This window comes from Trachypithecus francoisi, unplaced genomic scaffold (genome assembly GCF_009764315.1).
Source record: "Trachypithecus francoisi isolate TF-2019V2 unplaced genomic scaffold, Tfra_2.0 Lachesis_group12, whole genome shotgun sequence".
Classification (NCBI taxonomy): Eukaryota; Metazoa; Chordata; class Mammalia; order Primates; family Cercopithecidae; genus Trachypithecus; species Trachypithecus francoisi.
The window spans coordinates 12,273,733-12,291,535 of record NW_022681457.1 but is presented as its reverse complement, the minus strand read 5'-3'; the positions used below and the strand labels follow the sequence as shown (position 1 = coordinate 12,291,535).

General features: G+C 47.0%; 1 protein-coding gene across 1 annotated transcript; it reads left to right on the top strand.

Annotated features, from left to right (window-relative positions):
• Positions 1-13,696: 13,696 nt before the first annotated feature.
• LOC117093791 (40S ribosomal protein S18-like) lies at positions 13,697-14,543 on the top strand. The gene has a single exon (XM_033229286.1). It carries the CDS (start codon positions 14,031-14,033, stop codon positions 14,466-14,468), a length of 438 nt encoding a protein of 145 aa, XP_033085177.1. The 5' UTR covers positions 13,697-14,030; the 3' UTR covers positions 14,469-14,543.
• The last annotated feature ends 3,260 nt before the right edge of the window (positions 14,544-17,803 follow it).

Below are 17,803 nucleotides of genomic sequence, written 5' to 3'. Positions count from 1 at the left end.
CCTGTCCTGAGGGCCTGGCAGGCAGCAGATGTTGGTGTGTCTATGTTGTCAGCTTGTGGCAGCAGATGTTGGTGTGTCTGTGTTGTCAGCTTGTGTGCACAATACCCCTCTGTGCTAGGGTTCTTCAGAGAAGCAGAACCAACAGTGTGTGTGTGTGTGTGTGTGTGTGTGTGTGTGTGTGAGGAGAGAGAGAGAGAGAGAGAGAGACAGAGAGACAGACAGAGAGACAGAGAGGGGATAGAAAGACAGAGTCACAGAGATACGAATGAAGGTAGGGAGGGACAGGGACAGAGACACAGGGAGATGGAGAAGTATGGAGAGAAGGAGAGACATACATGGGAGAGAGAGAAGAGAAGAGGGGGAGGGGAGAGGCGAGGAGAGGAGAAGAGAGGAGAGAGGAGGAGAGGAGATGAGGAGAGAGGAGAAGAGGAGAGAAGAGGAGAGGAAAGAGGAGGGAAGGAGAGGAGGGTAGAGGGGAGGAGAAAGGAGAGGAGGAGAGGAGAGGAGGAGAGGAGAGGAGAGGAGAAGAGAGGAGGAGAGGAGAGGAGAGGAGGAGAGGAGAGGAGAAGACAGGAGGAGAGGAGAGGAAAGAACAGGACAGGAGAGGGGAAGGGAGGGGAGAGAGAGGAGGGGAGGGAAGAGGGGAGGGGAGAGGAGGGGAGGGAAGAGGGGAGGGGAGGGGAGAGGAGGGGAGGGAAGAGGGGAGGGGAGAGGAGGGGAGGGAAGAGGGGAGGGGAGAGGAGGGGAGGGAAGAGGGGAGGGGAGAGGAGGGGAGGGAAGAGGGGAGGGGAGAGGAGGGGAGGGGAGAGGAGGGGAGGGGAGGGGAGGGGAGGAATCTATTTTAGGGAATTAGCTCCTGCAGTTGCCGGGCCTGGCAAGCCTGATGGGCAGGGAAGCAGGCTGGGAACTGAGGGAACAGTGGATGTTGACGCCTGAATCTGAAATCTGCAGGGCAGGCCAGCAAGCTGGAACTTCAGGCAGGGTTTTTATGTTAAAGTCTTGAGACAGAATTCTTTCTTCTTGGGAAAACCAATCCATCTCCAACTGATTGCCTAAGGCCCATCAAGGTGAGGGAGGCTAATCTTTACTTGAAGTCAACTGACTGTAAATGTTAATTACATCAACACAGTACCTACAGCATCCAGACTGGTGCCTGATCACAGCACATGGCATCACAGCCTGGCCAAGTGGATATCTAAAATTAACCATCATATTCTCGGCTTCCTAACGTGCTTCTTGGCTTATTTCTTACACGAATTTGAAATAAAAAGAAGTCAATGCCAGTTGGACATTGATTTCTTCATGCCTTCACTTTCTTGTACACTTTTCATAGCAGACAGCATTGATTCAAATGAATGGTATTGTGAACACAGCAAACCCCACAGTGGCCTCCACTCTGACCTAAAGCTTCCCTCCAAGTCCCTTCCATGTGAGAATTCCAGAGCTGCAGCTTCCAGTAGGTCTTGATTAAGAATTAAGTTTTTAATCTAAAGAGCAATGGAATATGTTGAGGTATTTTTTTCCTTTTTTTTTTTTGATACAGAGTCTCACTCTGTTGCCCAGGCTAGAATGCAGTGGTGCAATCTCAGCTCACTGCAACTTCTGCCTCCCGGGTTCAAGTGATTCTCCTGCCTCGACCTCCTGAGTAGCTGGGATTATAGGTGCCCGCCACCACACCCAGCTAATTTTTGTATTTTTAGTAGAGACAGGGTTTCACCATGTTGGCCAGGCTGGTCTCGAACTCCTGATCTCAGGTGATCCGCCTGCCTCTGCCTCCCAAAGTACTTGGATTACAGGCATGAGCCACCGCGCCAGGCCGGTTGAGGTTTTTTAAGAAAGAGAGATGAATGGTCAGATATCGCTTTAAGAATTTTCTGCCTGGGGCTGCGAGCAGTGGTTCATGTCTATAATCTTGGCAGTTTGGGAAGCTGAGGCAGGAAGACTCCTTGAGCCCAGGAGTTAGAGACCAGCCTGGGCAACACAGTGAGACCGGATGACCTGTCATTAGCTTCATTTACTTATTTATGACAAGGCCTCGCTCTGTTGCTCAGGCTGCACGGCACCATCTCAGCTCACTGCAACTTCCAACCTCCTGTGCTCAAGCGATCCTCCCACCTCAGCCTCCTGCGTATCTGGGACCACAGGGGCACACCACCATGTCTGGCTAATTTTGATATTTTTTGTAGAGACAAGGTCTTACTGTGTTGCCCAAGCTGGTCTCCAGCTCCTGGGCTCAAGCAATCCTCCTGCCTCAGCCTCCCAAAGCGTTGGGATTACAGGCATGAGCCACTGCACTGGCCAGCCTCCCATTAGATTTACAAAAGCAGGTGAGTTTTGGGCAAAGCCTGTTATCCTTTTACACTAGAGCCCAAATGTCTTCCAAAGTCAGCTTGGCCCAAGAGCCCAGGAATAATTAAGGGAAAGGCAAGATGGGAGGGTGGTGAGCTCAGATCTCTTTCACTGTCAGAATTTTCTCACTGATATAGTTTTTGCAAAGGCAGTTGCATCGTTGTCCAGGATGCCCAATATCCAGCCAACTCCCCATCCACCCGAGAAAGGAACCATGGATACTCTCGGGAGAAAGGATGCTGTGACCATGGTACGTGAATAAAGGCACCAGAATTTGAATTGTGAACTCCACAGAACCCATTTATTTGCTCATTCATTCACAATCTGACAAATGATTGTGAAGATCCTACTAGATCCCAAGCATTCTGCTAGGTGGTGAGGATACAGAAGAAAACAAAAGTAGATACTGATTTACCATGTCTCTCCCCAGCTAGACGACAAGGCCTGTGGGGTGACAGCTTCTTTCGTGTCCCTCATCCCCAACCTCCCCAAGGCCACTCACCCTGAGCCTGTCTTCAACAAGCATCTTGTTAGGTCAGTTCTCAGCCAGAGGAAACCCCAGGTGTTCCTCTCAGTAATTTTCCATCCACTGACCCCCACCCTGCTCCTTGGCTACAGATTCTCTCTTGCCCATGCTGCATTCAGAGCCGAGCGCCCTGTTTCTCTCCCCCACTGCAAAGCCCCCTTGTGGCAGTCTGTCTGTGCCCATCACTATGGTCCTAAATCGTGCTGCTTCCCATGCTTTAACAAGTCTCACCGAATGCTTTGTTCTTTAACAGAAAGCAGGGATTTTGTTTGACTTCCTTCCTTCCTTCCTTCCTTCTTTCCCTCCCTCTCTCCTTCCTTCCTTCCTTCCTTCTTTCCCTCCCTCTCTCCTTCCTTCCTTCCTTCCTTCCTTCTTTCCCTCCCTCCCTTCCTCCCTTCCTCCCTTTCTCTCTCTCTCTCTCTCTTGCTCTACCCCCCACCCCTCTGGCTTTGTGATGCATCCCCTGTGCCCAGCATGGCCCTGGCATGCAACGGCTCTTCCATAAGTCCATCCAGAATGAATGAAAAAAATCTTTTTTGAAGGAACAAATGTTTCTGTCAGACCAGAGTGCCTCTTGTTTGTTTATTTGTTATTTTCTTGTATCACCAGCTCCCAAGACAGTCAGTTCGTAGTTGTTGAATATATGAATAAATGAACAAGTAGAAAAAAAGCTAATGCCAATGTCACCGGTGCTTAAAAGAGATGTATGGTCTCTGACAGGGTCGGGGAGGCCCTCATGGTCGATTTCACGATCTTTTGCAAAGCTCTCAAGGATGCGTGTTCAGGGACACATGAGTCCTGCACAGGCCACTGCTGTGGGGCCAGGGTTTGAGCCATCTCCCTGCGTCCCATCCCCCCAGCGCCTTGGTATTGTTTTCCTTCAAGAGCGATCACCCGTTCGGCGGCAACCTAGGCCTGCTCAGACTGTCACCATGGACACAGCAGCTGGAGGCTGGAAGGGGAGGGCTGAAGAAGGAGCTGCGGAGACTGGAATTTTCCAGGCTCTGATATCTGTGTGTGTGTGTGTGTGTGTGTGTGTGTGTGTGTGTGTGTTTGGGACTGGAAAGGAGGGAGTTCAAAGTGCCAGGCAAGCACCCCTCAGGTGCTTCAAGTTTGTTAGTTTGTTGAAAGAACGAATGACTTCATTCACGCTTCCAGCCCTCCATCCCTGTCTACAGATGTCTTGAGAAATGCATCCCCTCTTGACGGGGTTGAACTCTGTGTGCCAACATTTGATGGCAGCCACAGCTGCATTCATTCAGGGCTCTTCATGAATTGCATTGTTACAGTAACTCCGAGTAACAACACAGAGCTGTGAACTCACAAAGTAACAGGACGATTCCCTGCAAGGGATCAGTGCAACCCAACAGACGGATCTGGGAGGGGTGGCTGGTAACAGGGTGGGTGTCTTTCTTCCTTTTTCCTTTCCTTTCTTTCCCTTCCCTTCCCTTCCCTTCCTTTCCTCCTTTGCTTTCCTTTCCTCCTTGCCTCCTTTCTTTTCTTTTCTCTTTCTCTCCCTCCTTCCTTCCTTCCCCCTCCCTCCCTCCCTTCCTCCTTTTCTTGTCAATTTGTTTGTTTGTTTGTTTGTTTGAGATAGTGTCTCACTCTGTCATGCGGGGAGGAGTGCAGTGATGCGATCCTGGCTCACTGTGGCCTCCACCTCCTGGGCTCAAGTGATGCTTCCACCTCAGCGTCCCGAGCAGTGGGGAGCACAGGCAAGCCCCACCACGCCAGGCTAACGGGTGGGTGTTCTGTCAACACAACTTGCCCCCATCCGTTGAGCTCTATCCACAGGGAAACACGTATCTCGCATTCTTTAACCTTCTGTGTGGCAGCACACTTTACAAATATACCACAATTTATTTATCCACTATCTTGTCAATAGACATTTCCATTGTTCCTCTCCCACCACCCCACTTTTTTTCACTACAAAGAACATGAATAGGTTGGGTGCAGTGGCTCAGGCCTGTAATCCCAGCACTCCAGGAGGCCAAGAACAGGAGGAATGCTTGAGCCCAGGAGTTTGAGACCAGCCTGGGCAACACAGCAAGACCTCATCTCTAAAAAGGTAGACAACATTGGCCAGGCATGGTGGCGCATGCCTGTAATCTTAGGTACTTGGGAGGCTTAGGTGGGGGGATCACTTGAGCTCAGAGGTGGAAGCTACTGCGAGCCAGGATTGCACCACTGCCCTCCACCCAGGGTGACATTGCAAGAGCATGTCTCAAAAAACAAACAAACAAAAAAGACTGACTATCCCCCATCACCTCAAAGTGACTGGGCTACAGTTGACATTCAACAGATTTGCACTGAGTGAGTACTGCAATGAGCACAATTATGCTTGGGTCCTTGCGGGGATGGAGGGAGCTCCCCTGGGGCATATATCTTGGAGCGGAATTGCTGAGCAATAGAGCAACCTCCTCAGCTTTGATGTGATTGACATTTTGGGCTGGTAACTCTTTATTGTTGGGGAGGGCTGTGCTGTGCATTGCAGGATGCTTAGCAGCCTCTCTGGTCTCTACCCACTGGATGCGAGTAGCTCACTCCCTACTCACACCCCAAATGTGATGGTAAAAAATGTCTCTACACATTTCTGAATATTTCCTGGAGTGGAGGGGGCAAAATCATCCCACAATGGAAAGTCACCGATTGTAGCTTTTCTAGATAATGCCCAATGGCTCTTGTATTTCTTTCATGCTTGTTTGCTTTTCTCCGATTACTAACCTGAAGTGCCCAGTAGGAAGGCAGCTTCCCTATGTTTGTTCTGCTGGAAGGGACTCTGTTGACTGACTCTTTTGCAGATTTATTGCTAAAATACGTATCAGAAATGTGCCAATCGTGCCTTCACTGCCAGCCTGCAGATGACCCCGTTTCCCCATGCCATGCCTTGCCCACTCCATATGCTATTTTATCAGCCTTGTTCTGTCTGAGTGGTGGAAATTGATACCTCATTTTGATTTTTGATGCCAAGTTTATTAGATTATAAATAAAGTGGAATATCTTTTCACCTTTCCTAAACATTTAAATGTTCCCTTTTATTAGCAGCCTGTTGTCATCCTGTGCCCACTCCTTGCTTTTGGTCTTCCGCTTTTGTCTTTTTTACTTTTTTTTTTGTTTTTTTTTTTTTGAGACGGAGTCTTGCTCCGTCTCCCGGGCTGGAGTGCAGTGGCCGGATCTCAGCTCACTGCAAGCTCCGCCTCCCAGGTTCACACCATTCTCCTGCCTCAGCTTCCCGAGTAGCTGGGACTACAGGCGCCTGCCACCTCGCCCGGCTAGTTTTTTGTATTTTTTTAGTAGAGACGGGGTTTCACTGTGTTAGCCAGGATGGTCTCGATCTCCTGACCTCGTGATCCACCCATCTCGGCCTCCCAAAGTGCTGGGATTATAGGCTCGAGCCACTGTATATATTAACCTGTAAAGTTCAACTCTGTGATACCTGCTTTTGCCAGTTTCTCTGTTCAATTTTTTTTTTTTTTTGGTGGTATATTTTTTTCCAGCTGTTAATGTTTTCTGTACATACAGAGTCAGGTTCATCAGTCTTGTCGTTTGCATGTATTGGTTGTTGCTGTGTTTTTTTCGGTGAGATGTTTCACACTGTATGATTATTAAAATATTTCACCTTTTTGGGAACATCACACACCAGGGCCTGTTGTGTGGTGGGCGGAGGGGGAGGGATAGCATTAGGAGATATACCTAATGTAAATGACGAGTTGACGGGTGCAGCACACCAACATGGCACACGTATACATATGTAACAAACCTGCACGTTGTGCACATGTACCCTAGAACTTAAAGTATAATAGAAAAAAATTTCACCCTTTTGCCTTGTGGAGAGCAGAGAGTGATGGGCTCCAGTGTAAAAGGAATCTGCACTCTGATTCTTTACATTCAGAGTAAATTTACACAGAGGGGTTTGGGGCCCATCATGAACAGAAAAGAGGGCAATTGCATGGTTAATTATTGTTTAGGCTATGGACAGAATGCAAAGACCATGCCTTGGGCAGCCGAGAGGCAGCACATGCCTTCACATGCCCGGTTGGCGAGCCCGGAGCTGAGACAGAGGTCGTGTTGAAATGTATCTAGAAGGTCAGGAGCTGTCCAGAGGGAAAACAATCCAAGCATGTCCAGACACTGGACATGGCCTCAGGTGGGTTGAGGGCATGTTGCGTAAAGCAGAAAACATTATGTTTACCAGGAGGAAAGGTCAGCCCAAGCCGAGCAGGGCTGGGAACAGAGTGAAAATGTTCTCCTTTTTCTCTGAGCTCCTGCCTTGGGAAGGGCAGACTCCAACACAACATTTCTGCTCCAAGTGTGGTCCAGTACCAGTACCAGTGGCACCACCAGTGGAGCCACCAACCATCCTGGTTTGCCCAGGGCTGGGGGCTCCCTGAGTCCCTGCTAAAATGGAGAGCATCTCAGGCAAATCAGCAAAGTTTGTCATTCTCAACACCCAGGAGATTTCTAGAAATGCAAAATGGCCAGGTGCTCACGCCTGTAATCCCAGCACTTTGGGAGGCTGAGGCAGGCAGATCACTTGAGATCAGGAGTTTGAGACCAGCCTGGCCAACATGGTGAAACCCTGTCTCTACTAAAAATACAAAAATTAGCAGGGCGTGGTGGCAGGCACCTGTAATTTCAGCTACTTGGGAGGCTGAGGCAGGGGGATCACTTGAACCCGGGAGGTGGACGCTGCAGTGAGCCAAGATCATGCCACTGCACTCCACACTGGGTGACAGAGCGAGACTCTGTCTCAAAGAAAAAAAAAATGGAAATGCAGAATAATAGGCACCGCCCAGACCTGCTAAATCAGACCCAGAGGGGAGGTGGAATACACATTAAATATTGAGAAGCTGAAGTGAGGGCCACTAACGAGAGAAGAAGCCTTTCCTGACAGTGTCCTGCCACCACACCCAGCTGTGTCTGTCCAAGATGCCCCATCCTCGCCTGGGCTGACCCATTCCGCTCCGCGGTGCATCAATCATGCCTGTGTAAATTTCTGTACTCTGATTCTTTACATTTCCTAGAGATGATAAACACCCCCCACCAAGAGCGTGGCTTTCACATGCAAACCACTCAATCCAGAGCCCACACCCAGCACCCCCTCCATTGGGCTCCCACACTCAGGGCCTCTGTGTGCCTGCCCTTATCACCCAGGGCTGGGAACCAGACAACCAGAACAGTGCCTGTGCCCCAGAACTGCTAAAGTACTCAGAGGAGTCGGTCCTAAGCCTGCCCACCCTGCTTCACCCATTTCCTCCCGTGGAAATAACAAAAAGCCTCCTGCCCACGTTTTCCCCTCTAGCCCTCTGCTTCCTGACCAGCTCCAGGACTTCCCTCTGTGGTTCCTCTGTTGATGGCTGGATGGATGGATAGTAGTTAGTTGGAGGACGGTGGATGGATGGGTAGAGGAGTGGATGGGTAGATAGATGCAGGATGGATGGATGGATGAACGGATAATGGATGGAGGATGGATGGATAGATGGATGGATGGATGAATGGATAATGGAGGATGGATGGATAGATGGATGGATGGATGGAGTGGATGGATAAGGATGGAGGATGGATGGATAGATGGATGGAGGATGAATGGATAATGGATGGAGGATGGATGAATACATAATGGATGGATGAATGGATAATGGATGGAGGATGGATGGATAGATGGATGGATGGAGTGGATGGATAATGGATGGATGAATGGATAATGGAGGATGGATGGATAGATGGATGGATGGATGAATGGATAATGGATGGAGGATGGATGAATGGATATGGATGGATGAATGGATAATGGATGGATGAATGGACAATGGATGGAGGATGGATGGATAGATGGATGGATGGATGAATGGATAATGGATGGAGGATGGATGAATACATAATGGATGGATGAATGGATAATGGATGGAGGATGGATGGATAGATGGATGGATGGAGTGGATGGATAATGGATGGATGAATGGATAATGGAGGATGGATGGATAGATGGATGGATGGATGAATGGATAATGGATGGAGGATGGATGAATGGATAATGGATGGATGAATGGATAATGGATGGAGGATGGATGAATGGATAACGAATAGATGAATGGATAATGGATGGATGAATGGATAATGGAGGATGGATGGATAGATGGATGGATGGATGAATGGATAATGGATGGAGGATGGATGAATGGATAATGGAGGATGGATGGATAGATGGATGGATGGATGGATGGATGATGGATAATGGATGGAGGATGGATGGATAGATGGATGGATGGATGAATGGATAATGGATGGAGGATGGATGAATGGATAATGGATGGATGGCTAGTGGGTGGATGGGTGGAATGGATGAATGATGGTAGGTGGATTAATACATGACTAGTGATACTGTATCTCCACAGCAATGAACATTTCATGTGTCTTTCATGTTCACCGCCTTTGAATTTGCTAATTACCACCAGGAAGCAAAGTTGAGGTGGGGATGGTTTGAGATACTGATGGAGGGAGAGGAAGTTTTCTGAATCTTTCTGATAAACAGGTTGTCAATACTGTAGTTTTCAAGTTCATGACACATCTAGCTTTGGTCTTCCCATTAAGGCCAAATGCAATGAAATGATTTTTAAAGAATGTAGCTCAAGCTGGGCACTGCGGCTCATGCCTGTAATCCCCGAATTTGGGAGGCTGAGGCAAGAAGATTGTTTGAGGCCAGCAGTCAGGATCAGCCTAGGCAATAGATTGAGGCCCTGTCTCCCCTCAAAAAATGAGTCCCAGTACACAAAGGCACAGGGTGCAGATAGAAGGGAAATATTACAGCATGTTTGTAAAACGAAGTACTTGGAAACAAGACTGTAAAGCACAAGAATAGCATATGAAAACTCAGTACTAAAATGATTAAGAGAAAATAACAAACGCCTTTCCTCTGGACAATGCAATCAAAATTTTGGATCATTTTCCATCATGGGGACAGCGTCATGAGGGAAAACACATGATGATAAATTGTAAAAATATATATAGTTTCAATTTCCAAGTAAAAATTGATATGCTATCTGTGCAGTGAAAATGATTAAACAGAAATGCAGCGATAAATAAACAGGGATTATGGCCAAGCTGCCTGACTTGGAACAAAACTCAGTAATATAACCAAATCATGAGGACCTTTTATCCCCTTTGACCCAGTAATTCAACTTCCAGCAGTTCTTTCTAGGGAATTAATGAGGCGCACTGAGACAGATCTAATGGAGGCTGGGCGTTTTCTCTTTCTCTGGAACAGTAACACGTTAGAAAACCATTTTCCCTTTACAGAGACAGAACAAGGCTCTTACCTCTTCTTAGGAGGTCTCTACCCAGCTAAGTTGAACCCATTATGCTTTCAAAAATCCTTCCCTTTCTCAGGGAGGGAGGTCGCCCACTTAGTTCCTTAAGGCAGAAACGGTGCCTGTTTCTGTAAGAAACGTTTCGTTTCTCACCAGAGAAACGAAACCAGTAGTGCTATGGGCTGAACTGCAGACTCCCCAAAGTCATATGTTGATGTCCTAACCCCCAGTACCTCAGAATGTGACTGTATTTGGGGATAGGGTCTTCACAGAGGCGCCTGAGCTAAAACGAGGTCACCAGGATGGACCTCGATCTAATAGGACTGGTTTCCTCAAAAGAAGAGGAAATGTGGATACAGACACATACCGAAGAAAGCCTATATGAGAACACAGGGAGGGCGGGTGTCTGGTTGCCACATAGAAAGGCCTCCCAGGAAACCAGCCCTGCTGACACCTGATCGCAAACTTCCAGCCTCCAGAATTGTGAAAAAACACATTTCTGTTGTTTCAGCCACTTGGTACGTGGAGCTTTGTTATGGCAGCCCTAACAGACTAAGTAGGATATAACATGCATATTTATATGTATATTTGTGTGTGTGGGATACATGTATATATGTGTGTGTGGGGAAATACATGCATATTTATGTGTGTATTTATGTGTGTGGGATACATGTTACATGTGTGGGTGGAAATACATGCATATTTATATGTATATATATGTGTGTGGGATATATGTATATACGTGTGGGGGGAAATACATGCATATTTATATGCATATTTGTGTGTGGGATACATGTATATATGTGTGGGGGAAATACATGCATATTTACATGTATATTTGTGTGGGGGGATACATGCATATATATGGGGGAATACATGCATATTTATATATATATTTTTGTATATATACACATGTATATATGTGTGTGGGGGAAATACATGCATATTTATATGTATATATGTGTGTGTGGGATACATGTATATATGTGTGGGGGGAAATACATGCATATTTACATGTATATTTGTGTGGGGGGATACATGCATATATATGGGGGGATACATGCATATTTATATATATATTTTTGTATATATACACATGTATACATGTGTGGGGGGAAATACATGCATATTTATATGTATATTTGTGTGTGGGGGAAATACATTCATATTTATATGTATATATGTGTGTGGGATATATGTATACATGTGTGGGGGGAATACATGCATATTTATACGTATATATATGTGTGTGGGATATATGTATACATGTGTGGGGGGAAATACATGCATATTTATATGCATATTTGTGTGTGGGATACATGTATATATGTGTGGGGGGAATTACATGCATACTTATATGTATATTTGTGTGTAGGGGATACATGTTAATGTGTGGGGGGAAATACATGCATATTTACATGCATATTTGTGTGGGGGGATACATGCATATATATGGGGGAATACATGCATATTTATATGTATATATATGTGTGTGGGATATATGTATACATGTGTGTGTGGGAAATACATGCATATTTATATATTTTTTTGTATATATACACATGTATACATGTGTGGGGGGAAATACATGCATATTTATATGTATATTTGTGTGGAGGGTATATTGATAGTAGGTATATACACACACGTGTATATGTATCTATATATCACATATATCATATATATAATTTTCATCTTTAAAGCTGGGGGTCCCCAACCCGCAGGCCATGGACCCATACTGGTCTATGGCCTGTTAGGAACTGGGCCACACAGCAGGAGGTGAGGGTGGGTGGGTGAGCGAGTGAGTGAGCAAAGCTTCATCTATATTTCCAGCCGCTCCCCACTGCCCACATCACCACCTGAGCTCCACCTCCTGTCGGATCAGCGGCCGCATTAGATTCTCATAGGAGCATGAACCCTGTTGTGAACTGTGTGTGCGAGGGATCCAGGTTGCACATTCCTTATGAGAATCTAATGCCTGAAGATCTGTCACTGTCTCGCATCATTCCCAGATGGGAGCATGCGGGAAAACGAGCTCCGGGCTCCCACCAATTCTGTATTCTGGTGAGTTGTATAATTATTTCATTACATATTACAGTGTAATAATAATAGAAATAAAGTGTGTAACAAATGTAATGTGCTTGAATCATCCTAAAGTCATCTCCCCACCCTGGTCTGCGGAAGAATTGTCTTCCACAAAACCGGTACCTGGTGCCAAAAAGGTTGGGAACCACTGTTTTAAGAGGCTCATGGTAAGGCGATGGCTCACACGATTTTGAAGTCTGGGAGGTGTGGCATCCGTGGGGCTGACTGACGATGGACTGGAAACTCAGGGAGGAGTTAATGCTACAACCTTGCGGTGGAATTTAGTTTTCCTCAAGGAAAACTCCGTTTTTGCTAAGGCCTTCAGCTGATGAGATGAGGCCCACCCACATTATCCAGGATCATCTCCTTCACCAAAAGTCAGCTATCATAGATGTTAACTGGGTCTGTAAAATACCCTCACAACCACAGCTGGATGAGGGTTTGACAGAACCCGTGGGAATTAGAGCCTGGCCAGGTGGACACACAAAATGAGCCACACACCGAATCCCATCAGTGTCCAGGGCTCATCTGTTCTGCCTTCTGGACATCCCCTGAGCCAGCTCTCTCTCCGTCATTCCCCCTGCCCCACCTCATCTGGGCACCCATCCTCTCTGTCCTGTGTCCCTCAAGTCTCCTCTGTGTGTGTCTCTGCCATGCACCAGCCCTGGCTTTCATCCGTCGTGCAGCCAACTTGGACTGTCTTAAAAGGAAAGGCGTCCGTGCCCACTGCCTGGGCTAAAACATGTCAATAGATTCATGTCACTGTCAGATAAAGATCTAGTTCCTTACTACGATCCACAGACTGTCTAAGCTCCAGAATTGCTACGTGGGAAGGGTTTGGGGCACTCTGGTTGGGTAAGTGCATTAACCTGCCAGGACTGCCACAAGAGAACACCACAGACAGGGCGGCTTCAACAACAGAAATCTATTTTCTTACCATTCCGGAGGCTGGAAGTCTGAGATCAAGGTGCTGGCAGGGTTGGTTTCTCTTTAGGCCTCTTTTCTCAGTGTGTAGAGATGGCCACCTTCTCCCAATGTCCTTACGTGGACATCACTTTGCATGTGCCTCTGTCCTCATCTCCTCTCCTGCTCAGGGCTCCAGTCATTTTTTATTTTTTATTATTTTATTTTATTTTTTGAGATGGAGTCTCTCTCTTGTCAACCAGGCTGGAGTGCAGTGGCGCGATCTTGGCTCACTGCAACCTCCAGCTTCCGTGTTCAAGTGATTCTCCTGCCTCAGCCTCCCAAGTAGCTGGGATTACAGGTGCCCACTATCACGCCTGGCTAATTTTTGTGTTTTTTTTTAAGTAGAGAGAGGGTTTCACCATGGTGGCCAGGTTGGTCTCAAATTCCTGATGTCAGGGTATCTGCCCGCCTTGGCCTCCCAAAGTGCTGGGATCACAGGCGTGAGCCACCACGCCCGGCTGCTCCAGCCACATTGAATCAGGAGACACGGATGATACTAATGATCTTGTTCTAACTGGATCACCTCTGTAAAGACCCCATCTTCAAATATGCTCACACTCTGAGGTGCTGGAAGGTAGAGCTGCAGCGTGAGTTCAGGGGCACACATTTCAGCCCACAACAGCAAGCAATGTGGTCTTTGCTGTGGGGTCGTGTTGACATAACTGTTATAGGAAAAGGCAGACAAACCCTGTGAAGACAGCTATGTGTGTGAACTTAATTCAGACTAAGACGAAGTGTTAAAAGTCCATTCTTGCTCTTCCACAGGAGGCCTACACACCGCCGCTTGTGCTGCCGCCATGTCTCTAGTGATCCCTGAAAAGTTCCAGCGTATTTTGCGGGTACTCAACACCAACATCGATGGGCGGCAGAAAACAGCCTTTGCCATCACTGCCATTAAGGGTGTGGACCGAAGATACGCCCATGTGGTGTTGAGGAAAGCAGACATTGACCTCACCAAGAGGGCGGGAGAACTCACTGAGGAGGAGGTGGAACGTGTGATCACCCTTATGCAGAATCCACGCCAGTACAAGATCCCAGACTGGTTGTTCAACAGACAGAAGATTGTAAAGGATGGAAAATACAGCCAGGTCCTAGCCAATGGTCTGGACAACAAGCTCTGTGAAGACCTGGAGCGACTGAAGAAGATTCGGGCCCACAGAGGGCTGCGCCGCTTCTGGGGCCTTCGTGTCCGAGGCCAGCACGCCGAGACCACTGGCCGCCGTGGCTGCCCGTAGGTGTGTCCAAGAAGAAATAAGTCTGTAGGCTTTGTCTGTTAATAAATAGTTTATATACCTAAAAAAAAAAAAAAAGTCCATTCTTACTGATTTTGGTAATTCATGGAATCCAACACGTGATGGAAATTTAGTTCCATGAGCATATCCAGGTGTGGAGGGAGTTAGCACCAGTGATGCCTGGAATATTATGAAGCGGAAAGATTTTCACATCCACCCCCCAAACAACAACAACAACAACAACAACTGCCCCAAAATGATGACTGACAGGACCAGGGGATATAATCTGCAAAATGACAACCAGAATACAATATGTGCTTGTTTCATTATTTTATATATATTTTTAGAGACAGTGTCTCCCCCTGTTACCCAGTCTGGAGTGAGGGGTGCAATCTCAGCTCACGGCAGCCTTGACCTGCCAGGTTCAAGTGATCCTCTGGCCTCAGCTTCCAGAGTCGCTGGGACCACAGTGGTGTGCCACCATGCCCAGATAATTTTTGTATTTTTTTGTGGTGATGAGGTCCTTCTATGTTGCCCAGGGCTCAAGCGATCCAACCACCTTGGCCCCCAAAAGTGCTGAGACTACAGGCATGAGCCATGGCGCCTGGCCCAGAATAAAATACTTCCATGGCTTAGAAACAGAGGTCTCCAGAACCTTGGCCAGGCTGTGCTGTTTATGAGAAAATCATTCCCTTGCTGAAGGCAACATGTGTATTGCTGGGATTCCAGCTGGGCATTTGGCTTAGGAACCAAGGGGACGTTCCACGGTGGGTCCTTGACCTGACGTCTTATCTGGCAGCTGACATTGTAACTGTTTCTTCTCAGGGACCGTGGCTGTTCAGTTAGAAATGTCATTCCCTTCTGACCCCGTTTTCTATTTGGATTTGGTCCAAATTCCTCATGCAGCACCGGGAACTGAAAGCCTCCCTGTAGGTCTGGGAGCTTCCATCTGGGGATGATGAGGGGACAGTGTTTGGGCCAGGAAGGGGCTAATGGTCTCTTCTTCTTCTTCAGCACAAGGCAGTATGTGCTGGGGGTTGGGGGGCAAGTGGGGACAGTAAATGGGCACAGAAAAATAGTTAAAGGGTGACAAAGACCTAGTATCTGATAGCACAACTGGGTGACTACAGTCAATAATAATTTATTTGTACATTTAAAAATAACTAAAAGAGGCCAGGCACGGTGGCTCACGCCTGTAATCCCAACACTTCGGGAGGCTGAGGTGGGCAGATCATGAGGTCAAGAGATTGTGACCATTCCAGCTAACACGGTGAAACCCCGTCTCTACTAAAAATACAAAAATTAGCCGGGTGTGGTGGCAGGTGCCTGTAGTCCCAGCTACTCGGGAGGCTGAGGCAGGAGAATGGCGTGAACCCGGGAGGTGGAGGTTGCAGTGAGCCGAGATCGCACTGCTGCACTCCAGCCTGGCAACAGAGCAAGGCTTCGGGGGGGGGGGGGGAACAAACATGAGAGAGAGAGAGAGAGAGAGAGAGAGAGAAAGTCAATTCAATTCAAAGAAAGATGACGCGGATTCTTCAACTCATTTGTAATCCAAAAATTGGACAGCCATGTCAACAGGGAAACCATTTTCCTTCTATCCAACTGGCAAGAATGAAACAAAAAGTATAAGATGCTATTTTGTGTGTGTGCCAGTCTATGTTTTGTTTTTTAAATCTGTTTATTTGAGTAGCTTTATAGGTACCAGTGATTTTTGATGACATGGATGAATTGGATGGGGGTGGTGTCTGGGCTGCACCCATCACCCAAGTAATGTACATGGTACCCAATATGCAGTTTTTGTATCCCTCCCTTTCTCCCTTCCTGCCCCTTTTCCGAGTCTCCACTGTCCATTATACCACCCTGTCTGCCTCTGTGTACCCACAGCTTAGCTCCCACTTATAAGTGAGAACATGTGGTATTTGGTTTTCCATTGCTGTGTTACTTCACTTAGAATAAGGGCCTTTAGCGCTGGGCTTACACCTGTAATCCCAGCACAGCGGGAGGCCAAGGCAAGTGGATCACGTGAGGTCAAGAGTTCGAGACTAACCTGGACAACATGGTGAAACCCTATCTGTACTAAAATTACAAAAAATTAGCTGGGCGTGGTGATGCGCGCCTGTAGTCCCAGCTACTCGGGAGGCTGAGGCAAGAGAATCAATTGAACCAGGGAGGTGGAGGTTGCAGTAAGCTGAGATCACGCCACTGCACTCCAGCCTGGGTGACAGAGCAAGACCCTGTCTCAGGAAAAAAAAAAAAAGAATAAGGGCCCTCAGTTCCATCCAAATTGTTGCAAAAGACATGATTTCATTCTTTTTCAAGGGCTGAGCAGTGTTCCATGCTGTATATGTACCACATTTTCTTTATCCACCCATCTGTTGGATGGGCACTTAGGTTGATGTCATATCTCTGCAATTGTGAATTAGCTGTAATAAACATATGAATGCAGGTGTCTCTTTTATATGAGAGACACCTTTGGGTACACACCCCGTCGTGGGCTTGCTGGAAGGAATGGCAGATCTGCTTTTAGTTACTTGAGAAATCTCCATGGTGCTTTCCGCAGAGGTTGTACTAATTGACATTCCCATCAGCAGTGTATACAGATCCTTTTTCACCCCATCCACATGGATGTCTATTGTTTTTGTGAAAAAAATGGAACACCCTAGGTTTGCAAATACCTGGGAGAAATCTTAAAATGTTGCTAGAAAAGGATGTTGATAGCTGCATAATGCTGTAACTGCCCCCTGCCCCTCAAATTGGAAACAGTTTAAATAGCCACCAACGGGAAAATAGATAAACTGATATATCCATATTATGGAATACCACTGAGCAGTAAAAAGGAACAGAGTATAATTATTTAATAATTAATATTAATCAGTAAAATCTTAATACATGTAACAACATGGATGTATCTCAAAACATTAGGAGAAGAAAGTTGAAAAAAGATTGCATAATTCCGTTTACATAAAATTCTAGAAAGTCACAAAACAATAGAGACTGGAAGTAGATTGGAATGGTGTGGTGCTGGGATGGAGGGAGGGGAGAATCTAAGGCAAATTAGCACAGAAAAACCTGCTGTGGTTTGGGTCTGTGTCCACCCAACTCCCTATATCTCATGTCAAATTGTAATCCTCAGTGTTGGAGGCAGGGACTGGTGGGAGGTGACTGGATCATGGCCGTGGAATGTCCCCCTTGCTGTTCTCATAATAATGAGTGAGTTCTCATGAGATCTGATTGTTTAAAAGTGTGTAGCACCTCCCCCCATCTCTTCCTCCTGTCCTGGCCACGTAAAACATGCCTGGTCCCCCTTTGTCTTCCGCCATGATTGTAAGTTTCCTGAG

Bases quoted from the DNA above. Each gene is read 5' to 3' on its own strand.
- LOC117093791 (XM_033229286.1), top strand. From the start codon at position 14,031: ATGTCTCTAGTGATCCCTGAAAAGTTCCAGCGTATTTTGCGGGTACTC.